At 44.1% G+C, this 24,657-nt stretch overlaps 1 protein-coding gene and 1 pseudogene across 2 annotated transcripts in view; one reads left to right on the top strand and one right to left on the bottom strand.

Annotated features, from left to right (window-relative positions):
* LOC308169952 (tubulin alpha chain, testis-specific-like) overlaps positions 1–3,445 on the bottom strand; it is a 73,426-nt pseudogene extending 69,981 nt beyond the window's left edge. The window contains exon 1 of the transcript in view: positions 3,418–3,445. The product of the transcript in view is annotated as a tubulin alpha chain, testis-specific-like (transcript). The remainder of the gene's footprint in view (positions 1–3,417) is intronic.
* Positions 3,446–4,045: 600 nt separating this feature from the next.
* Positions 4,046–23,574, top strand: LOC308170266 (calcium-independent phospholipase A2-gamma-like). Its single transcript, XM_080545033.1, has 9 exons — positions 4,046–4,445; positions 5,616–5,765; positions 6,532–6,683; positions 6,953–7,047; positions 8,983–9,154; positions 9,421–9,478; positions 10,381–10,575; positions 19,804–19,999; positions 21,837–23,574. Exons 1-9 carry the CDS (start codon positions 4,158–4,160, stop codon positions 22,115–22,117), a joined length of 1,587 nt encoding a protein of 528 aa, XP_080401159.1. The 5' UTR covers positions 4,046–4,157; the 3' UTR covers positions 22,118–23,574.
* The last annotated feature ends 1,083 nt before the right edge of the window (positions 23,575–24,657 follow it).

Below are 24,657 nucleotides of genomic sequence, written 5' to 3'. Positions count from 1 at the left end.
TTACAACCGGCTAGCTAGCTTACCTACTTTGAAAACCACAATTTACTCCTTAGCTACCCCTAACCCTTAGGATTCAAAGTAATAACCGTGTATGACAGTATTTAAGGTATACGGTTAATGAATAATGGCTATCTTCTGTTGCTAGCTAACTAATTTACACAATCCTGTTTCATTAGCTTCGCTCTTTGCAATGAATGACTGCCAAATGTGAAACGTAACGGCTGCTCACACCTATATATAGGTGCGTCAAAGAACCCGCCCCCTTTTATCCCAATTGGCTATATTTCGTATAAATAAATTTTTCAGCCCCATCAATCAACATTTTCTCTTTTACCATTGGACCATGCATTTTCAAAAATAAACTTCATTAACGGCTGTTACTCGGTTGTCTTGTTTTGATTGGACCAATCTACTTATTTACGACACTTATTTACGACACTTATCTACGACACTTTAAATGAATGTGCAATAACACTATGTGCAATATGTCAACCCTCGTGCACATAAGGTTCAGAGATAGGAAATGTTAGGATATTTATAGCATAGCATAGAGTACAGCACAGTGTTTTATTTGTATAGTATAGTATAGTGGATAGTGTACATAGCCTTTATTTATGTAAACCAGCTCTTTTCCCTTCTTGTTTTTAGTTTTTTTTTCCTAGCACCAGGGGAGCCCCCCCTCCCAAATTTCGTTGTTTGGTACCTGTACTATATCAATGACAATAAAGACCATTCATTCATTCATTCATTCATTCATTCATTCATTCATTCATTATTTGTTTTTCTTCGAAATTAAATAATACATGTATTTGGCAGAGATTTTCAATGTATGATGGATGATGTATGACACTCTCTGTAGTGTAAAATAGGGCTTCAAATCACATGATCTTTGGGGACATCTTGTAGTTATACATGTTATGGCTATAACATTATTTTTGTTGCGATCTTAGAACTTCTATCGCCCCCCTTGTACTGTTTCTCTGTTCCTCCAGTATTCCCCCCCAAAAAAAAGGTTTTAGAAGAAGGTGGTAGAAGAAGGTTTCTCCTTCTATCAATGGCCCCGGGCCTGAGCTAGATTACTCTTCCTGCCACGAATGGTGGACTGATGATTCACATGCTTAGTATTCAAATGTATTGATTGTAAGTCGCTTTGGAATAAGGCGTCTGCTAAATGCCAAAAATTTAAATGTAAATGTAAATGTTTTGACTTTGAGCTGAACACCGATCCAATAATGCATCAGCAGGGGTCCATTTGTGAAATTGAAATTGCAGTGAAATGTATGCATAGTTTTGTCTTTTGCAAAGTGCACTATAACTCTCAACTTAGTTTAACATGTCACAAAGGCAAATCAGTGGATCAAAACAGTATCCTTTTTCTAATGAAAAGTGAATGAATCCGTCATTAATTGCCTGACTCACTAAAAGTAAGTATAACCATCAATATGCAATACGGGTTGGACAACTTTCATTTGAATGCTGTAAGAAAACTAACCCCAATTCAGTTTTCACTTACTCAATTCATTTTGTAGAATTGTGTTAACTGTTTTGCAAAAAGGTGCTAACATTTGTGGTTTTTGTGAAAGCACTGAGAAATAACTAACTGTTTTGCTGAAAATGTTACTGATCTGCTCATGTATGTTATGGCTGTAGGCATGTGAACTTCAGTTCAGGCAATTGAGAAAACTGATTTAAAGAAATTGATTGGTGCATGCAAATACCTCGTAAGAGAGTGAATCCTAGGCATACTTATTATGAATTTAGTAGGCAGTATATACTCATTGAGTATGCTAGTATGCAGTATGCTAGTATGCCATTTCGAACACAGCAATGCACCATTATGAGTATCTGCAGAGAGGGATATGCGGTATTTGATCTGCTGCCATCTAGTGTCGACAACTAGGGTATTCAAATACTTGTTCAGCTGAAATTGCAATGTCGCAAATATAAAAAAAATACTGCCTCTACACTTTTGAAGGTCCAATTTGTCGATTTTAGCTTTACAATATATTTTTTTACCACTTATTTTCTCTGGCCTCCATTGTCATTGATTTAGTCAGCCTAATCTTTTAGTTGAACACTCAAATAACATTTGAACGGATTATGATGGAGGCATGCGGTTTGAATTATTGGCTTTCTTACAGGATTATCTACAATGAACTCATTATTTTAGCCATTGGTAAAAAATAATAATAATAATACAAATTGTTGAATGCGCACACTACAGAATGTGGTGGACAATGCGGTAATGATCTCTAACCAATCGACGTGCGATTTCTTGAGGGGGCAGGTGAATAAACGCCAATCACAGTTCACTTCAAAGACCACGTGACCATTGTTTTTAGTCGGCTGTTTCTCTGTTGAGCGACCTGTCACATCGATGACCCCGGCGTCATCACTACACAGCTACTGAACCTCAGCTGATATTGTGTACATCGACCAGTTCATTTGAGTCATCTTTTTACGTACGATTGTTACACAGAATTCTTCAGTTTCTCCTGAAACCATCTAGCTAAAGGACACTGGTATGTCATTGACTATCTGTTTATGCTTCTGCCTGGAAAATACTAACTAGTGAGTTAGCTAGCTAGCTAACAGTAACGGGGGGGTATTCCATCAACGTCGCTAAAGGAAAATCCAGGCTTATTTTAAGTAACTCTCGCGAGACCTGTCAAAATAAGGCTGGATTTTTGTCTAAATCTCGCGGGTTCTATCAAAATAAGCCTAGATGGTCCTTTAGCAATGTTGATGGAATACCCCCCTGATAACCTACACTAGCGAGCTGGACTGCTTTCCTACTGGTAATACTGGTCGTCTCGTTGCTGTAACCAGCCAGCTATGTTTAGTATCCAGTCGGTGACTTATCCAACGAGCTTTCATAGCAGTTAGTTAACTAGGCAGCTGCCAACGTCGTGCCTGTGAGAATGAGGAGGGAACATGTCTAGTCTTGGTTAGACAGATGGCTGTGTTGTGCTATTCAAAAACTACAACATTCTTGGTTATTCTTGGATATTATTACAACGTGCACATCTTTTTTGTTGTTTCCCAGCTCTCAAGAAAGAAGTGTTAACTCTCATCAGAGGAATACAATGAAACGTGTCTTGTAAGACCCCAAAGAAATGACTCTTATTCGAGGGGCTCCAGATACGTGTGTGCTGAAAGTGAGTCGAGCAGTTAACTTGTGGCACACACCATTGGTACAAAGACCAGTATCACTTCCGTTGTCTCTGTTGAAAACCCATTATTGTAGACTTCACGGATGGCAACATCTTAATCATAGAGTTGGCTATCTCAGCTGGAAACACATTCAAAGCCCAAAGAGTCGATGGATGCGCAATGGATGGCTCTGCAGAGCTAGCCAGGTGAGGCACAAGCTTGGACTCCACACCACCGCCTTCTATTTGAACACCTCAGCCTCACGCTGGTCTGCTGGTTTGAGCCAACACATGTCGCGCTTCCGGAGTACCCTGGACTCTGTATCCAAAGCTGTGAGCGGGACCCACACTGACCTCCTCTCCAAGATAGCCCGACTCAAACCCAATGCCGTCCAGGCAAAGGTTGAAGCCAGCCCTGAGGTAACATCCCAGGCTCAGGGAGGTACGGCTGTCCCACCTCCAGCTCCTGCCCCTGCCCTTGCCCCTACCTCTGCTATGACTCCTATCCCCACACCCACACCCACCGCTACCTCTACCCCTGCCGTGGCCGCAGCTACTGCCACTGCTCCTATTCCAACACCTCCCCCTATGCCTGGCATTAGTACCCCTACTATCCCTCCCCCTAAACTTGCACGGGAAATTGCCACTACCTCAACCCCAGCCACCAGTGTCCCTGAGCACAGGGAGAGGAGGCTGCAGCGTGCATCATCATCATCATCATCATCATCATCCACTGTCAACAGAGCTACGAGGGTAAAGCAGCTGGAAACATCAGGTATTGAGTCCAAGGACACCACTGTCTCCCAACAGACCACGCCACTCTTCCATCCCAGCTCCTTCTCTGTCAACCTGGATGAGACTTACAATTACCTTGCCCACCACGTTAACGCATACTTTGGTAGCACCACAAAGGCAGACGAAAAGAAAGAAGTGGACATTAAAGACAATGGTGCCAATTCCCCTCCCTCCAGTCATGGCGACCACCAACCTAGTGACCTCTTGCCTATGTCAGACGAAATGCCCCCAGGGTCTGCTGCTGTGACGCCTGCCCCATCATCTCCTAAGAAAGGCATAGGGCACTACCTGTCTTACTCTGCTCCCGCTGTCCAGGCTTTTGTTGGAAGTTATATCACTCCCCTCGTCCCCAAATTTCGGGCCGAGAAAACTGATGCTGTGGAGAAGGAGAAGCCCCCACCTGCCCATGCATCAACAAAGCAAGTGGAGGTGTTAATGAATAAGGAGGAAAGGGCTGCAGACGAGAAAGCCAAGAGGCTGCTGCTCCAAAGAGAGAAGGTAGGCCTACATTACATCAGTTAACAAACAGTGTGAATAAATGATGTCTTTTTTTTCTTCATGTTGATATACGCGACTGAAACCATGTGGAACACTTTGTCACTTCTTCCATAGTGTTAGAATCTCAGTCCCGGTTTTTCCTTGGAATAATCAAGAAGGAAATAGCAGTCAGCAGCAGTCAAAAAAACAGACCTGACCTATTTAATAAACAGAAATGTTGTCACAAAATTACTGGTGTACTTGCTTGGCTTTGTGTACTTAGACAGAGAAGGGCACATCTCCAAAGCTTTTTCGCAAACGTTTGTGGGCCTTAAACTGAGGACTGTGTCTGTGGTTTAATAAGATAAGACAGTGATTAACATTATATTATGGACCATATAATCAACACTTAAGTCAACATTTTATGTAAAGGATTAACGACAAAAGTCCTACAGCATCTCTTTAACACAGAAGCTCTGATGGGTTCCTATTGCGGGAGCTGTCATGGTTATTGTCCTCCATGGTTTTCTTTTTTTGTTGTGATTCTTTTTGTTTGTTGTTTTACTCCTCTTCTTTTTTTTTCTTTTTTTCTCTTCTGTACAGTGTCATTGAGTTTGAGAAAGGCGTTTTTAAATAAAATGTATTATTATTATTATTGTTATTATTATTAATGTTGCCGTAAACTTCTGCTCTCGTTCAGTCACACGATACGTGAATCCTGATATGTTTATGTCAGCATTTGACTGATGGAAACATACACGCATGGCATAGTTGTATGTAGAGGGTATATTATGTAAGGCTGCCAGGACTTTGTGTCCTACCAGTTATGACGTGAGGTTCCTAGAATCCCTTCTCAAAAATAACCCTCTATAACCCCTCTGGAATCATGGACCTAGATAGAGACGTACACATACTGAGACTGTGTATGTTATAGAGTGGGAAATAACTAGATGTGACATTTAAGTAAAGCATATTCTCTAGGTCACAAAAAGCACATGGATACATGTAGCCATTATAAACATTTAGCTTGATTACTGCATGTCAATAACCAAATGAGGCCTGTGTGTTGACTCGTGGGCCCTAAATTAAAGGGCTTAGTCAACAGCTCAGGCTATGGGTAATGTCTTACTGGATTAGACTTTCAGTTGGGATGGCTGAGCAAGATTCTAACAGGGTTCTGGGTCTTCCTAGATCATTGCCAGGGTGAGTGTGGACAACCGGACCCGAGCCTTGGTCCAGTCCTTGCACCGAGCGTCCGACGTGAGGGTCTACATCAACAGGGTGGAGGACCTCAGCCAGCATCTCATGGAGTTCCCAGAAACTCGTGTTGCGGCTATCAAGGTGAGCCACATACACTCCTCATCAAATAGTGTCAACAACTGTACTCCAACACTGTGTGTCCATATTTAAAGATTAGATCTTAACATACCAACAGAGACCAAATTCTCTGTTATGATTTAACTGCAGTGCAGCAAGTTTCCCCGGGATGCTGTCATGGCATTGTTTTTCCGCATACTGTACATAATCATGTTGGGCCTGGCATGAATCTGGCTCAGCTGTCAGGCCTGTCTTTGCTCTTTGAAGCTCCCCAATGCCCTCCTAAAGGTCAGTTTTGCTATGGCAACATAATAGGTGACATGCTGCAATCTGCGTTATTTAATGTGAGAATTGTCCTGTACCGTATGTCACATGTTCTGTTATGATACAGTACCAGTCAAAAGTTTGGACACACCTTCCCATTGAATGGGAAAGGGTGTCCAAACTTTTGATTGGTACTGTATATGTTACATTACAGATGCCCTTCTTTGTGGTGAGTGACTTACATAACAGGTTACTTTATTTTCACTCAAGGGTTAGGGTTAGGGTTTCACTCAAGGGCGTTGTGTTGCTATGCCTATGAGGTACGTTTGGGCTCAATCAGGGCTTAACTGTGAACACAACAATGAATATGACTGGTCTATATAGGATTCTTCACCTCTCTCTCACTGACTGTTTTATATGAGAGAGAAAGAGAGAGAAAGAGAGAGAGAGAGAGAGGCATAGGTAGTTGTGTCTGTGTGCATCATGTGTGCTGGAGGTGCTACTGACTACTGTCTGTGCCCCTCAGGAGAAGGGGATCCCATGCCTCCTCCGACTGAGACAGGCCAGTGACCCAGGTCTGCAGGCAGCAGTCAGAGAGGCCCTCACCCTGGTCGGCTACACCAACCCTGTCAAAGGCCGCGGAATACGGGTCCTGTCCATAGATGGAGGGGGAACCAGGTATGGTACTATTGGTGTGTGTGTGTGTGTGTGTGTGTGTGTGTGTTTGTGTTAGTGTTCGCATTTGCGTTCGTTCTGTTGCCAAACATGTACTGTAGCCTAAAGCATGTACTGCTTACGAGTTCAACCAAGTTCTGTTCTATTGACTGTGTGGAGGGTGTTAATGTGTTCTCTATGTCTCCCCACATAAATGTAAGCCTAGATAATCTATATCTGTGCTTCCGATGTGATCTCACTGACCCTCTGTTTGTGTGTTTGTGTACTTTCAGAGGATTGGTTGCCCTTCAGACTCTGCATAAACTGGAAGCCCTCACAGGCAAACCTATCTATCAACTCTTTGATTACATCTGCGGTGTTAGCACAGGTACTGTGTGTGTGTGTGTGTGTGTGTGTGTGTGTGTGTGTGTGTGTGTGTGTGTGTGATAGATTAACATTAAGTGAGTTACCGCACCATTGCCTAAACTGGGCGGAACCCTCTCCTGGTGACCCACTTCATGCTCTGCCCTGGCCTGGGGGGTATTCCATCAACGTTGCTAAATGAAAATCTGGTCTTATTTTGAGTCTCGCTAATTTTAGTGAGAGTTCCATTGCCTGAATGTGGATTAAAGGAATCCTACCTCAGCTGGGTTCAACATTACATCTTTTTTCTCAAAAGTAGCTAGCTAACACTGTAACTCCAGCACGGTAAACTACTTCACTGGTTAAAACTGCTAAGCAGTATACTTTTCTCCACATTATATTCCTCCAATATACATATGTTTTCAGAAGAAGAAAAGGGCTAAAAAATTATTGAAAGACCCAACATTCCAAGATAACAGCTAACTGTCTGTATGTGGTATATGAAGCCATACATGATCGTGTTGTTTTGATTGTGTCCGTTTCGTAGTGTTTGATTGGCTTATTGTGTCTAACTGCCACAGAGGGGTGCTGTTGCACTGCCTCTCTTTAGGTCCATGGGCTTGCTAATTCTTTTATCATAAAGTGTACTAGGTGTGTGTGTGTGTGTGTGTGTGTGTGTGTGTGTGTGTGTGTGTGTGTGTGTGTGTGTGTGTGTCTCTCTCTGTGTCTGTGTGTAGCTGTTGTGCAAAATACCTCAGTTGCTTTTCCTGGCCTGAGGGCATAGTTGGCACTCTCCTCTGTGTCCCAGACAGATGGGCCCTCCTCCATTCACAGCCCAGGATGATAACTTGAACCTCATTATGACCCGTCCGGCCTCCAAGGCCAAAGGTCATAGAGGAGAAGCAGTCTGCGTAATGACATAATGTGGCATGGGGACCTCTGACCTGGTAGATGGTGGCGCTCATCACACTAATGCTATTGTCTGTCGCATCCTTGTTGGTCACCTTGTCCAGGCCCCACCAGGGGATGGGGTGCCCGGTGGAAGCCCCACACTCAATTTAGTGGACGGGAGCAAACCTCATGGGGTCGAGCTCCAAAGGGGGTGTAGAGAAGCATTCACACACAGATTCTGTGACAGCCAGCAGCTTTTGGTTGATTTTAGAAAGAAGTTGGTGACGGTACAGATGGACTGGCTTGTCGGTCGTCTGGTTAGTGGGGAGGTGGTGGTAGTGGTGTTACTGGTGCAGCAGAGAGAGAGAGGGAGGTTTCGACTGTCGGTATTCAGTAAACAGACAGACAGACTTGATGTGACGGAGAAGTAGTGGTCTGCCGTTGGCGGCCATTTTAATCCCATCCAGTGGCAGTGAATGGATCATCCCTGGGTAATGACGCCGCCCATAACGGATAATCCACCGGGCAATTAGCCTTCCATCAAGTCTCTCCGTAAGCCTTTGACCCAAGCCGGTCCAGAGAGGAATGGAAGAATGAGATTTACATTTGATCCTTTGTTAGCTAGCAACTCTTATTCCTCGGGTGCAAACTTGTCACCTTTCTGCTAAATTAGCTGTTTTTACCTCAAAATAGGTCATCCATGTGAATCGTGTAGATCTGAGAAAAAATGTTTGGGGGAGGGGGGGGGGGGTCTAAGTCTCATCAAAGTGATGTGCGGGCTAACTAATCTTCCTGTCTGCTGAACTCCGCTGCTGTTGAAATAACTTTTAGCTTAGTGCTAGCGATGTCCATTTAGCACCATTAGTGCTAGCTCTATTCCCCCCCCCCCCCCGTCAAAAATGTTCTCCTCTAAGGTTAGCCGCGCATTGATCATTTTCCCCCCAAAAAAGTGTCACCTTTTTGGGCCATCACCAGTTTGCACCCCATTCATTGTTGACAGATTTTCCAGAGCCAGCCTGAAGCTGGTCTAGTTCCCATTTACAAGGGTGTGCATGTGCTGCTCTTTCAGGTGCCATTTTAGGCTTCATGCTGGGAGTGTTCCAGATCCCTCTGGATGAGTGCGAGGACCTCTACAGGAAGTTGGGTTCTGATGTGTTCAAGCAGAACGTTATCGTAGGCACAGTGAAGATGGGCTGGAACCACGCCTTCTATGACAGCGAGACCTGGGAGAACATCCTCAAGTAAGTCCGGCTGTCTGCATCGTCCTGCAGCTGACTTCCTGCACTACCACTGCACTGCTACTACTGTAATGGCGTCTTGGTGTCCATCGCAGATGTTGTGTACTGTATTATGCTAAGACACACCGCTTCAGTGAGATTGTATACACGCTAACGTCGACACATGCTAACCACATCATATGGATAGGAGCTACTGTATGTGTAGTCTACCAGAGAACATTCCACTGGTAAGCTAAACCAAATAACAACGCTCCTCCTATCCACCACAGAGAGAAAATGGGGTCTGACCTTATGATTGAGACGGCAAGAAACCCCAAATGCCCAAAGGTGAGTTTTCTCAACGTGGCGTGACTCATTCTTCCCATGTGTTGAGCTGGCGAGGCTAGCGAGAGGGCCTCCATGGTGTTTATAATGAGGTCGTAGACGAAGCCTTTGGCCACTGTTTGACAGATTAGTCCTACTTCTACCTCCACTGCCCCTCCCAGGTGACAGGATTCACACTGGTTCAGGCTGGGGTGAGGCAGTGAAGTCAATTAGGCCTCTTTCACACCGGCAGTTCCGAACGCCGGTTCGCGTTCGCGTACCGAAACCTCCGAACGTTGGCGATGTCTGGCGAACGATACACTGATACACGATACGCCAGACAGCGCCAACATTCGGAGGTTTCGGTACGCGAACGCGAACCGGCGTTCGGAACTGCCGGTGTGGAAGCCCTATTAGTTGTTCCGTCTAGATATACTACGTCCGTTATACTATGTGTCAGTGTGCTTGCTTCTCGGGTCATGCTTAAAACCACAAGCTTATTGAAATGAATCATGTAGTAGGGGTCTTTTTATAATTGTCCGTAACTTCAGAAGGAACTATCCATTGATTCAATGCTCTGCTGTACTGCATATACAGTATGTTCTGTTCTGTTTAATCTGGTCATTGACATATTATGTAATGTATACAGTAACAGTCAAAAGCTTGGACACACTTCCCCATTCAATTGAATGGGAAAGCTTGGACACACTTCCCCATTCAATTGAATGGGAAAGTGTGTCCAAACTTTTGACTGGTACTGTATGCAAACAGCTGCCCGTACATTACTTAAGCGGAGGATATAGCTGCAGATTCTATCAATAAACAGTACATTTAGACTTAAGATGTAACCTGCAAATGGAACACCATCAGCTTATCAAAGATGAACTGGAAAAAAACAAATGTCATTACATTCCCTCCTCCTACAGGTGGCAGCAGTGAGCACCATAGTCAACAGGGGTACCTCTTTGAAGGCCTACGTCTTTAGGAACTACAACCTGCAGCCGGGGGTTCGCTCCCACTATCTGGGGGGCTGCCAGCACAAGCTGTGGCAGGCCATCCGCGCCTCCTCTGCTGCCCCCGGGTACTTCCAGGAGTTTGTACTGGGGAACGACCTCCACCAGGTAAGACCAAGCTCACAATGAGAGGTACCAGCAGGGACACGGGGTCAACAGGCTAACTCAGTCAATAGGAGCATTATTGGTAACAGTCATGGTCACATGATCATTGAGCTTCTATCCCCCCCATCCCAGTTTTCTACTTAAGAAGGACTGAGTGAGACCATCGGTGTGTTATCAGTTCATATAATGGCATCCGTTTTCATACATGCTTCCTCATGCAGTGCGTTTGAGGAATTGTGGGGAATATGAAAATCGTCATTGCGGTAAAACGGAGGAGCTCAATTTTCAACCCTGTCAGCATTTGTTTCCAGGAAGTTACGTGTTGATAGAGTGTGATGGAGTCAGACAGAATTAGAGACACTTAACTCCATATATCTAAACAGGCATGCATTAGCACAACAGCCAAACAGCACCACTTTCCCTCCACTCTCAGCCATTTTACTGATCAATAAAGCCATTCTACCTCCCTAAGCCCCCCTTTACAGTCCTCTCAGGGGCTGGGCTTATGTCATGACTCCTGAGTAAGCCTGCTAAGAGACATACAGGACATACAAATCATGATGTTCAACTACAGCTGCTGATGTGTGGTGTTTTTTGTGTAAGAAAGGGATGACTCCTCATCATGCCATGTTGTCAGTATCCTTTGGCTGAGTAAACACAGCATACACGCATACTGTACAACCTTGACATCGACACACATAGATACACACCTCGGCACACGTGTATATTTGCATCAAAGGCGGAATCCCGCGCCTTAACACTCCTAATTGGAAGCGGTGTGAAGGTGTGAAGGTGAGCGGGAAGCACAGACTAGGAAATGAAAGGGAATGGTTGATGAAAACCCAGCTGCGTTGGGAATTCTCCCATTCACTGTTCTCTCTCTTCAGGTCTCGTCCTCCTGTCAGAGACGCATACATTAGCCCAGCACAGATCCTCCCTTTTTCGGCACACCGTTTGACTGCTACCTCAGCCTTGTTAAAAACCAAAAGAGCAGACAACCTAATTATGGATGTGTTTGTCAAAAAACCCTGCTAGCTAACCCAGCTAACTGGGGAAACCTCTTACTGGGAAAGTGGGACACCGTAGGTAACATGTTTGATACGATGCCCTGATTGTGCAACCTTGACATCATTTCACTGCTGTGGAGAAGTGAAGAAATAAGTGAAGTACTATTTCTAAGGAAAATGGAAATGAAAAAAAGTCCATGGAAACTTGGGAATTTTGAAATCATATAATATATATATTATTGTTGTCTTCATCATCTGATGTATTTCAGTAATGTTTGTCATCTGCTGAATCTGTAATGTTTGGATGGATATACTATGAAATCTCATACATCATCTGAAACATGTTTCAAGTCAAAGTGAAGCACACTGCCAAGCCAGATCTAGGAAGCCCACCAGCCAGATGCCCAGGCTCCTAGTTGTTGGCTGGGTGTTGTAGTGAAATGGGCACCGGCCCAAGTGGCAGCAGAGCATAACGTGGCGTCTGTGTGATGTCAGGATTCCCCAGCGAGGGAGTCATCTCGCCCTTTACCACGGGCGCCCACAGGAGTATTCCGCGTAACTCCCAGGGCCACACACAATCGCCCATTTGTGTCCCAAGCGCAAGAAAACGGCTGTATGGCCGTATGCCGAACGAATACTGGAATTACCAAGCAGCCTTTGAAGAAAGTTCTGATTGTCCCCTTAAATGTCTCCCAGATTCATCCAGCATTTGTAACCGACAGGATTCAGATTCAAGCTGTGGTAAACATGGAGGAAATTGTGACTGGGAGCAAGACCTTTGAAGCAAGGCGGTTAAAGGCATTATCACAGCGCAACATTTGCTACCATAACCATAGAGAAAATGCCTCAGAGAGTGTGAGACGGAGGAGGAGCACGTTCCACATTAAAGCCTCCCGTTATCTCTGCTCTGACAACCACAGAAGTGGAGAAGACTCAGAAGTTGACAAAGGATGGCCCGGGCATGCTTGGAATGGAGAAAGCCCAATTCTCTCCGGTTGCCATGGTGTCTCTCGAGGCGCGGGCAAGGAATGGGCATGTTTGTGCCCACCTCCTTCTGTCTTTGACAGAGGCCTGGGATCGCAGCGCACCCCCAACTCAGGCCCTGAGACCCCCCAACATGGCGCCATCCAAACAGACAGAATCCACACAGCATGGCAGAATGGAGGCTGTCACCTCGCCACTTGTACCCCATACTCTGGTGTCACACTCATGGATCTCAGAGAGAGATAAGGCAAGCAGTAGACTCGTGCCTGACTGAGAACTCATGAAGCACTTGAGGTTGATTGATAATATAATATAATAATATATGCCATTTAGTTGACACTTTTATCCAAACTGACTTACATTGCAGTGAGTGCATACTTTTTCAGTATATATATGGTCCCGACAGGAATCGAACCCACAACCCAAGCGTTGTTAGTGGCTTGTTCTACCGACTGAGCCACAGAAGACCACATCAATGAATGCAGCACTCGTGTTTATTTGGATGGAAACGGGAGAAAATGCGGAGAAAGCCTTGATCACCAGAGCAAAAGACTTTGTTCACGTAGCTTAAGTGTCATCACAACAACTGGCAGCTAATCCTCCATGCTATTTCTGGGTACAGACATTTATTTCCTTGCTGTTTTGTGTCATCACTGGCCAGAGGTGGTGCTGTTATTGGCCCGGCGTCACATCACATCACTGCAGTGCTGCGCAGACCGAGCTGGGAGGAGAAAGGAAGGATAAATCAGTGCTTTCGGGGCCAGCTCCTCCCGTGTAGAGCCCTCAGAGCTGTGCCTGCAGGAGGATGGAGCTTGCTCCAGCTAGCCTCTTATTCCCATATAGACACAAGCTTCCTTTCACTGTTTCCCTGGCGCACACACACACACACATATTTTCTTTTTCCTCTTTCTGTTGCTACTCTCCACACACACACAGACACACACACACACACACACTTGATTGCTCTGGCACACTTCTTTAGGGATTAGGTCAGTCCACTGATTACATTGACTGAGTGACTGCTGTGTGAAAGCCTGCCTGCCTCTCTCCCTCCATCTCTAACCCCCGTACCCCTCATAGTGTTGCCCATGCACCTAACCGGCCTCTTACTGCGGTAGCTCAAATGAGATTTCCTTAAACAACAACAACTCAGTCAATTACATACTTGTATGAATGCAATTCATATGCAAGTGCATGTTCAGCCACTTGTGTTGAACTCACCTGGGAAATTAGTTTACACTCCCTCAGTTTGCTTATTATGAAAGACAACAATGATGGTTAAAATCATTAAGAGGCAGCCAGATATGACTGTTATGCCTGAGGGGAGTCTCTGAACGACTCTCATTTGTCATCTCAAGTGCTGTCACACACCAATATCTGGGGTCACTGCAGGCAGAGATGATTCAGTACTTCAATTGTGTGTTTCTGTGTGTGTGAGATGCAACAACATGAATATTCTGGGCCAATACCGATTTACAGACTACTCATTACACATTCGGCAAATAAACAAACAAACTAGTTGTTGCTCAGTATTGACGTTATTTTCCCTTCAATTACTTCATTGTCTTAAGTATGGCAATCTAATCATCCTGTAGAAAAAAAGAGGGGGAAAAAAACTTGTATATGACCCACAATAATATTGCTACGCAGCCTTTGCTTCCGATGTAATTTCCTCCTCCGGTCCAGTAACTCTTACTTGGTGGCTAATTTAATGCCTAATTATTGTGTGTGTGTGTGTGTGTGTGTGTGTGTGTGTGTGTGTGTGTGTGTGTGTGTGTGTGTGTGTGTGTGTGAGTGTAACTGTTGTGCAATAGACCTCAATTGCTTTTCCTGGCCTGAGGGCATAGTTGGCACTCTTCTCTGTGTCCCACACAGATGGGCCCTCCTCCATTCACAGCGCAGGATGATAACTTGAACCTCATTATGACCCGTCCGGCCTCCAAGGCCAAAGGTCATAGAGGAGAAGCAGTCTGCGTAATGACATAATGTGGCATGGGGACCTCTGACCTGGCCACTCCTAGATGGTGGTCACTCATCACACTAATGCTATTGTCTGTCGCATCCTTGTTGGTTACAGCCTCTATTTGCAATTAGATGTTACCCGTCGATGTATCTACCAGATGATCACATTGTCAATGATTTACTACGGAAGTTTGTATGGGTATTTATGTAAACACCCTGTATTGAACATGGGAACACTCATGGATGACCATTGTTTAATATACACGTGATGGATGGCATAGCAGAATATGATCATAAAGAATGAATCACTCATAGAATGTCTTTGCCGTGACCGATCTCAGGGAAACAGGACTGCCATTGTGACACACTGTGTAGCATCGGATGGCCCGTGACTTATGTAACCCTTCCCCAATTAAACATTGTTCGGAAGGACGCCTCATGGCCAAAGGCTTGTACTGAATCATGGCAGCGTTGTAGTCTTGGGCCCCTCAGCCAGGCCCTGTCAGTGATCAACGCTTGAGAGAGGAAGAGTGGAGCTCTTAATGACTACAGCAGTTGACTGAATCTGAGGAGTGAGTGCCCTGTCAATCGTACGTATCGCCTGCCTCTTAAGGCTAGAGAGAACCCTGTGTTCTTCAGTTGTGTGTGGGTGCTCATCTTGAACCCCTCACACAAGGCACTATTGGAGCATAGCCATGGGATCGAGGGAGAGGCAGAGAGACATGCACAGTGAGTGAGGACGAAGTCACAGTCATCGTTAATAGAAGCTGACGTACACTGAGCCATGAAATGACTTTTACAGATCACAACGATATCGACCCTCTACCATTTAAACAACTCCCCACTAAGATGGTTTAAAGTGGAACAATGGAGATAAGCTGCCAGAACTTGGCTAGTGGAATCATTTTAAGCAGCAGCTAGCCAACCCTTAAATTGTACTTGTCTTCATTTTACCTCTACATCATATTCCTAATCAACTTTTAGTGGCACTTTTGTACTCTGGAACGGTAGAGTTCATAGGAGGGGATGATTTCTTCACATACTTAATTCAGTTAAATTGCAGAGGCTTTAGTGTTGAAACGCGGGTCCCATAGGTGCGGTATGCAGCCTAATTAGTAGAAATTAGAGTTTTTTAGTCAAGCCACAGAAAAATTCAAATCCAATTTTTTGATCAACTATTAGCGCCTGAAGCAGAGAACCAACGGCACCGGAGGGATATGCTCCTGGTGGATCTGTACGACAGCTCTCTTTTGTCAAGACCAGCATAGAGGAACATTCTATCACCCCCTGGCAATTCCACAGTAACAGAGAATGATGCTGGGCTCGATGTTTCACTTTCACGCGTGTACCAAACAAAAACCCTTCATAGCAAAGTTTAATAAACCATACAATCTTTTTTGCTTTATGCTCCGACAGTTTGGATTTTAAATCAAACAATTACTATTGGGTTAAAGCAGAGATTTTCAGAAAGATTACTTATGGAGGGCACTGTGTAACATTAGAAAAGGAAATAAAATAAAAACTAAACAAAACACAAGAAAACACACAAATCTGCCTTAGAAACTGATTTAAATTTCAGGTTAAATTTCAGGTTTTCAGTGTCGTTTTCTTTATACCAAATACAATGTGCTTTTGCTTAAAAAAGAAAAGTAAAATACTAGGCTTATGTCTTGTGCAAATACACACAGAGACCCCCACTCTGCTCCTAGTTTGCCTCAAGAGATAGCCTTTGCAAAATTGAATTGTTATTTATTATCTGCAACCAATGTGGGAATGATCCTGAGAATCTGAAGGGACTCCACACCATATGAATGATCCTGAGAATCTGAAGGGACTCCACACCATATGTTTGCTCTTTAATAATGAAGATAAATCCTTTGATGTCCTGTTTGTAGAAGTGTAGAACATGCATGTCATTATTCTCATTGGACGTTACTTGCGCTACATACAGTATGTATGATGTGCTGGCTTTGCTTTCCCCCCAACAATGAAGTCTCCATTTATTGGAGCATGAGATGATGATGTTGGAGTCGTGGTTTGTACCTACGACTGAATGATCTCCCACTGTTTTACAGCTGTCCCAGTGGATGAAACATGTTGACACTCTGAAGTGACCTTGATTTCCATATCAAATAATTTCTGGGTAAATATTATGTTGCATACTTAAATTGTTTACCTCTTTTTTCATACTTGGGTGATTCTAATTGGATCTGGAAGCCAAAATTCTAAATTGTTAATTAAGATCAAGACATACTTTTCTCCTTCCATGTAGAACCCTCTGTGAAAAGTGAATATAGCCAATTCAATTTCAGTAATTCCGCCACTGATTTTATATGGTCATTCTGGTACCGATTTGGTACTGTATATATACCTACAAATATAGACTCTTAGCTTTCATTTGACACCCAGTTTGATATGCACTGATGAATTTCGCATGTTGGTCCTCATGGGTCGTCGTCGTGGTCACCCCTCTCTCTTCAGCCTCGGGGGTTAAACCGTCACACAGCTTCTATAGAACAGGACTTGACCTCTTGAGAAGTGCCACTTTCTGGCCATGCTACACAGGCATTAAAGTGAGAGGAGCATTACAGCTCTAAATCCGCATGAAGGGAAGTGACCTCTGACCTGCCTCATGCTGAGCGTTTGACAGGCAGCTGGAGTCTGGCCTTTTTGTGTGCAAAGCCCATTTGCAAAGTTTGCCCTTAAGTAGATCATTGTTTCTAACTTCCCCGTCCCCCCCCCGCGTCCCAATATGCCCCGGCCTGAAAAAAAAAAAACTTGTGTGAGAATGTGGCAACGGTCCAAGTATGGATCTCAGATGAAAAGTGCCCCAAAAGACCCAGGCGCAGCGAAGGCACGGGTCCCGTTCCAAGAAGTCTGCCAATTAGTTTCTCCCTCATGGAGGTTTATTTGTTGGTGACAGCTGTAGATGGAGATGATGGATGCAAATGAGCTCCCGAAGAGTTGACTCTGCCAAAAAGTACCACGGTCACAAATAAACACCAGTCTTCCAGTACAGTAGCACCACGGAGCTTCATCGGTGCCTAAAAAAAGACTTTGCTTCAGTCCATCAGCTGTAAAACAATGATAACAGGTGCGTGCACTGACATTGAGACAAGTAGTAGCCTTCTCCTCTCAGCTAGCTTGAAGGTTCTGTGCTTGTTAGCTTGCCACAGACACTGACTGTGTATGAGGCATTATGCTCTCACAAACTGGCCTCCAGCTATCCAGCGAGAGAAGCCACCTCTGTGACCAGACTGCAGGCATAATTGCCACCGAGCGTAGTAAATGCAGTCACAGTGGGTGTTAGTGATAAGAAAAGTGCTGAGCTGTTTTTTTTTTTTTTTTTTTTTTCAGCTGGGTTCGTCCAGTGCTGCTGGCTGCAGCATTATTCCCTCCTCATTCTCCATTAGGAGGCTATCCAGACGATTCTCCCTTTCCCTGATTCATTCCTCGGACCGCCAGACTCCCCGCTGGCGTATAATGACGTGCCGTGGTCGGCGTAAAAGGCCACCTCAGCAGTTCCTGTCTAGGCTTTGTGTGGCAGGATGGAAAAAGGCTTCTGTTTGACTTCTGTCGCTGAGATGAGACGAGTGTCCACTGGGTGCCTTAGCATCACCACAGAGCTTATGTTTGAGCAATAATTGTCTTTTTTTAAAAATCTAAGACAAAGGCTGAGCTGGTGGTCGAATCCCCCGCAGACTCTTTTGCTAGGAGACCACCACACACTGGTAGAGCTCAGGGTGCTTTAATGTACTTTATAGAACAGTTTGATCAGAGCAAGCATTATCATTAGCCGAGAGGTGTTCGAAGCCGTGCTTTATTACCTGATAGAATTTACAGCAGACTTCAAAGCACAAACGGCATAGACTGTTACTGCGGTAATAAAACCATAAATGACTTATGCTCTATACATTATCATAACTGAGTAGGCAAAACACGTCCTTGACGCAACATGAAACGGGTATGAAACAGGCACACCCTAGCCTGGTTAGGTGGCTATCTAGTATTATGAATGCCATTGAACAAATAACACTTGAACTAAACATAACATCATAATATTAGGTTCTAATTGATTCATGTGTTAAAATGAGAGATTGTTTGTCCCAAACCCCAGTAATAGCCTTTTTGATTAAACGATTTGACTCCAAGTGAGCCAAAAGGTTGTTTGTTTGTCATGAACGAAATTATAATTATAATTCATCACTTTTCCATTTTTAGCTATTAGCTTACGCCAAATTCGTTTTCTCCTGGTCGTAGGGCTTTGTCACATGTCCAGCATTCCCTCATTGCCATTCACAGTTCTCTTTTCATTTTATTGGCCTGTGATACAAAAGAGCTAAACATCACACAACTCATTTGGTGGCCATAATCAATGTGGGCTCTCTCTCCACAGGGTTATTGCATTGTGCTAGGGCCCCAATCATGCTCCCACATCCAATCCCCCTCTTTCTTTCTTTTTTTATCTGGAACCTTGAGGCAATGACACAATTTCTCAGTCCAGCTCCCCGGATGATTAACAGACCTGCGTCTTGCTTGGCAGCCCTCATATTCCTCCCCGTACCATGTGTTCCGTCATTGATTTGTACAGGGAGCATTCTCATTATGCCACAGCGCTGCTGGAGTGGGATGGAATGAGAGACCCCCGAAGGCCTGACTGCCCCTCCCATACACTCATGTGCACGCACAGAAACACGCTCATGCACAGACCCACACACACACACACACACACACACACACACACAAACAAACACACACTACCGACTCTCCCCCGGCGAGTCCCCAGACACCCCAGGCCCCAGAGCTCCCACCCCCCAGCCTGGCCTCTAATGAGGACTGGCCCCTCTGTGTTTGATCCTGTAGCCAGCCCCCGGCCCCCCAGCCTCATGCCTATTCAGCAGCCTCTTCTCCCCCAGCCTCTTCTCTCTACTTACTCCCCCATTGCCTTGGGTAGATCCACCAAATTGTGCCTGGGTGTCTTATTGATACCAAAGCCAGTCAGACAGAAACAACAATGTAGCTGTATTGTTTGGGCCCAGCTAGAGCTGAACGCTGTGCTAAAACTTGACAGATCAATTCGCTTTTGGCAATGTTCATCTATAATGTAGTCTATCGATTTTTTTTGTTCTTCCTACCATTCTTTCATTGTACCCAAGAACAATAACATTTTAATTGATGCACATAACTGTAGTCTTCGCATTCAACACCATTTGTGAAATGTAGTAGTTAAGGACAGTCATGTAGTAGTAGTAGTTAAAGTCAGTCATTGTGATTACAGGACGGAGGCTTGCTGATCAATAACCCCACAGCGTTGGCCATCCACGAGTGTAAGTGTCTGTGGCCCAACACGCCAGTGCAGTGTGTGGTGTCTCTGGGCACAGGCCGCTCAGAGAACACCGGCAAGAACAGTGCGACCTACACCAGCCTGAAGACCAAGATCACCAACGTCATCAGCAGTGCCACCGACACAGAGGGTAGGTGCCCTCCGAAACCCTTGTGCTCTACTGTCTGGGAGCTGCTACCTAGAGCCTGTAGCACATGTCTCTTGTTCAATGGGCAGCAATGCATTGTTAATACACATTATGTTTTTATTGTGCAACTTCATACAGGGTTCCCACGGGTCCTTGAAATCCTTGAAAGTTTGTGAATTTGAGAAGAAAAAAAATCAAGGCCTTAAAAGTTTTTGAAAATAGATATGGGTCATTGAAAGTGCTTGAATTCCCCTCTCTCTAAAAAAAAAATATACCGGTATATTCATTTTTTTTTTGTTGAGAAGTCTCTGTATTGCTTAACTTAACACAGTAACTTTACACATATTTCACAATATATTGCTTTGCTGTGCTGTGGTAGAGAAGGCAAGAGACCATAGTGTTCACACATTCAAGCCTCTCTTTTTAATTGTTGTCTGTGAGCGGATAGTTCCTATTATTCTCATCTAGGTCTGTCTCAAACTATGCCGTGTTGGGTCCTTGAATTTGAGGGAATTGAGTCTTGAAAGTCCTTGAAAGGTGCTTGAATCTGATGTTTCAGAAGGTGTGGGAACCCTGTTCATCATTTTAACACCCCCTCACTATGTCACTAACGAGAGGCTATTTTGCTATGGATGTCTCTTCGGTATAAGCACACGGATACGTGATTCCTCATAGCTTGATTCTACCATGCTGCCACCACTATTGGCTGTTTTGACACCACAAATGCACTTACTGGACATGGGGTGAGGGGGGGGGTGGGCTCTGCATTTCCCAAGTTTTTCCCAGTAGCTGTCGTGCCGTGAGTGACCTAGATGAGTGCTGCTGCTGCTCTTAGCTCTGTGCTCCTGAGTTTGGGATTAAACTCCCCCGCTCTCCAGATTAACACGCTTAGCCCAGATTTTTTCCCCCCTCTTTCCTTTCTTTCCAAACCACTCTCGAGCCAACACTTATCTGCATCCTCATCCCCTCTCTCAGTTTGTCAGTGGAGCTCTGTCTGTGTTGGTGTGGCTATAAGAGATAAGGACGACTTTCTTACGTTTGTTTACCCAGGCTGTTCATTTACTGTACGACGATGGCTTCTTTCCCCCCCCCCCCCCCCCCCCCCCAATCCTAATAGAACAAGTGTGATAAGAGTTGATGTGATAATTATTCACAGACTGAGAATAATCACATAAGAGCTGTGGTTTGGCCCCAAAAACAACATACACACAAACATAGCCTCCAGATGTGTACATTAAGAGCTCTGGTAGACAGAATCAAATGGGCAGCTCTTTATAACGGAATCCAGGTCTAATCTTTCCATCTTAGTCACCTCTCTCACCTCTCTCAGCTGCTGACTCTTTATGACATATTTGGCTTATTATTGTGAGCTGCATGTAATATTATTTTTCATTATTTTTTAAATGTCTCCAGACATTGCACTTTAACACATCCATGACTGAATACACTCTGGGAAAACCAAACCAAGCCGTCTGCACTTGAAATGACCCTGATTCTGGCACTCACATGTTTCTCACCCCTAAATGTTAGCCCCTTGAAACATGAAATCCTGTCAATGGACTGACAGAATGGCTTTGACTAGCATACCTCTTGACTTCAGTCTTTTTACACAGTGTGACTAATATGTATTTATTTGTGTGTGTGTGTGTGTGTGTGTGTGTGTGTGTGTGTGTGTGTGTGTGTGTGTGTGTGTGTGTGTGTGTGTGTGTGTGTGTGTGTGTGTGTGTGTGTGTGTGTGTGGTTGTATAGAGTATGTAATGTATTTTGTCTACACACAATGTGAGAGAGAATGAGAATGTATCTCAATCCTATCCTCCATTCTCATCCTCCATGTTCCCAGAGGTCCACACCATGCTGGATGCCCTCCTCCCTCCCCACACATACTTCCGCTTCAACCCCTACATGAACGAGGAAATCGCCCTGGACGAGAGCCGGAAGGAGAAGCTCAACCTGCTGCAGGCCGAGTGCCTCCGCTACCTGGACAGGAACGAGGAGAAGCTGCAGAAGGCCGCCCGCATCCTGACCCAGGACAAGACCCCCTTCCAGAGGCTGGCTGACTATGCCAAGCTAAAGGCAGACATGTACAACGGCAACGGAACACTCTTCTCCTCCAAGCTCTAGACCCCACAGACGAGAACTCTGTAGAATATAGAATCATGTTGTTATGTGTATAGATACACTGCTCTCTACCTACTCACTCATCCCACTCAACACTTTGATAGTGAGGTTAGTATTGTGGCGTTCACGCTACTACACCCATTTACTGTAAGCTGTAAGTGTGTGTCTGGATACTATTCTGGCAGCACTTGATTTGGGAGCACATCCCCAACAAATGCTTTTTATTACTCTCACCTAGAGTAAATCATGTACGGTGCTCAACCTGCTGAGATCTTCAGAGACTACCGAATATCCTCTGACTGGTTGGGTTTCCAAGGAAACACTTTTAACTGTAAAAAAAAGATTTTTTGTTTTTGTTCTCAAAAACAACCAATTCAACCTCACTCTGTATTTATTTATATTTTCTGAAATGTTTTTATGGGATATTGTTTGATTTAAATAGTTTGTTGTTTCTCTCTGACTTGAACCCAATCTGCCACCAATTAACTCCACTTGTAACAGGAACATACACAAACAGTGGAAAGTCACTAGCTGGTCAACGTTGGATATTAAGGTTTTACTTGAACGACTTAGAGAATGCGATTGACTCACTATTCCTTTATTTATAATAACTGGTCGTTTGGCATTTCTGCATCTCCCTTTTTACACCGATGCATCTAGTGCTCTTGTATTTGATGGTTTTATTGGTGTTGTTGATATTGGTACACAAAGGTGTAATTTGTAGCATACTGTATACATTGTTAATATGATATGAATGATAGTAAGAGGAAATTAGCCATTGACCTGGCTATCATACTCTATAGTAACATAAATGCACATAATAGGGGTCTATTCAAAGCTACCCTTTTAAGCATAATATGCTTATATTATAAGCTGCAAAATGTTCACTCCTGTGTGGTATTATGAATGCTTTAGTAGATTAACTCAACTGTGTAGTTTGAAATTGTAGATATAGTTTGAGATGCATTAGGATTGAAATGACGAATGAATTCTCGCTATGCTGTATTTTAGTGTTAGAGGAGATTTTAATCAAAGCTCTACTGCAGTTAATGAGCACTTTACCCATCTCCGATGTGCTCCGATGTGTGTGTTCCCGATTCTCTTTTCTCCATCCTACCTTGAAGTGCCTTTTCCCAGGCCATGCTATGTCCTAGTTTGATTGATCATGGCAGTTTAGACTATATTAAATATAGGCCGCTACTTTTTACACTGCTGCTGCTGCTCATCCCCTGTCATAGTAGTTGTGTTGCTATTGCTTATGATAATATAGATGAAACACACAGCGTCATTTGACTCATTTAAACTTTCAGAGAAAGCATGTTGATGATCTTCTAGTCAGTGTGATAACGATGTCTTTATCATCACTCCGGGACCGAAGGTTAAATGGATGCAGATGTTGATTTAGATTTGTTTCATTCTGCCATTCTTGTGTGTGTGCGTGCGTGCGTGCGTGCGATTAAAATCCATCACTGAACCTCTGTCCTGTCTCATTATTATGGAGATTGAATGATGGTTATCTTTTGAGTACTGCTGTTTTGCATAGTCAGAACTTGCTCATCATCTTAAGAAAAGGTGTTTTGCTGTCAATTATATCATGTTTTAACATAAGTGTCAGGTGCTCACAACCAATTACACATTCCACTGCAACACGGATACATACTGTGCAGACTCACCTTGAGTAAAATATTGCCACTCCCATATGCCACTCAATCGTCAATCTTAGTCTTGACTAATATGTGCCCACCAATCTGGAAAGAGGCTACGGTAATCGCTCTAACAAAATATGCTTGTGCTGCCTTTTCTGGCTCTAACAGCAGAACAATCAGCTTGCTACCTGTTATTAGTACACAAAAGATGTTGTCTAGATACAATGCCATTTCTCTATGGACAGTTTAGCAACTACCAGTATGCTTATAGGAAAGGGCACTCAACCTACACAGTGCTCACTCAAATGACAGATGATTGGCTAAAAGATATTGATCAACAGAATAATGTAGGAGCAGTTCTACTAGCCTTTAGTGCTGCATTTGATGTCATTGATCATAATTGGCTATTTAAAGAAACTCAAGTGTTATGGCTTTACTCCATCTGCCTTAGCATGGATAGAAAGCTACCTGACTACGAGAACACAGAAGGTTCTCTTTAATGGAAACCTCTCAAATGCAAGACATACAGTGTGGGATTCCACAGGGCTCTTCACTTTGACCACTACTCTTCTTCTTGTGTGTCTATGTATGCAGATGATTCAACACTCCATGTTTCTGCACCAACAGTTACGGAAATCGCCTTTTCCTGAACATATCTAAGACTAAGAGCATTGTATTTGGATCAATTAAGCTATTAAGCTATAAACCACAGCTGAATCTGGCAATGAACAATGCTGCTATTGAGTACGTACAGGAAAGAAAGTTTCTTGGTGTGATTTACTGCCCGGTGGTCTGGTCAGGCACTACTAAAACAATTCTAGGGAAGCTGCATCGAATTCAGAACAGAGCAGCTTGGCTTGCCCTGCAGTGCACAATGAGAGCAAATATAAACAACAT

This window comes from Nansenia antarctica (assembly GCF_963989245.1).
Source record: "Nansenia antarctica genome assembly, chromosome: 14".
Lineage (NCBI taxonomy): Eukaryota > Metazoa > Chordata > Actinopteri > Argentiniformes > Microstomatidae > Nansenia > Nansenia antarctica.
Note: the sequence above shows the minus strand (reverse complement) of the source record. Positions and strands in the feature narration are given on the sequence as shown.

Coding starts and splice junctions, on each gene's coding strand:
- LOC308170266 (XM_080545033.1), top strand. CDS start 4,158: ATGTCAGACGAAATGCCCCCAGGGTCTGCTGCTGTGACGCCTGCCCCA. Junction 6,684..6,952: donor ATAGATGGAGGGGGAACCAG/GTATGGTACTAT, acceptor GTGTACTTTCAG/AGGATTGGTTGCCCTTCAGA. Junction 7,048..8,982: donor CATCTGCGGTGTTAGCACAG/GTACTGTGTGTG, acceptor CTGCTCTTTCAG/GTGCCATTTTAGGCTTCATG.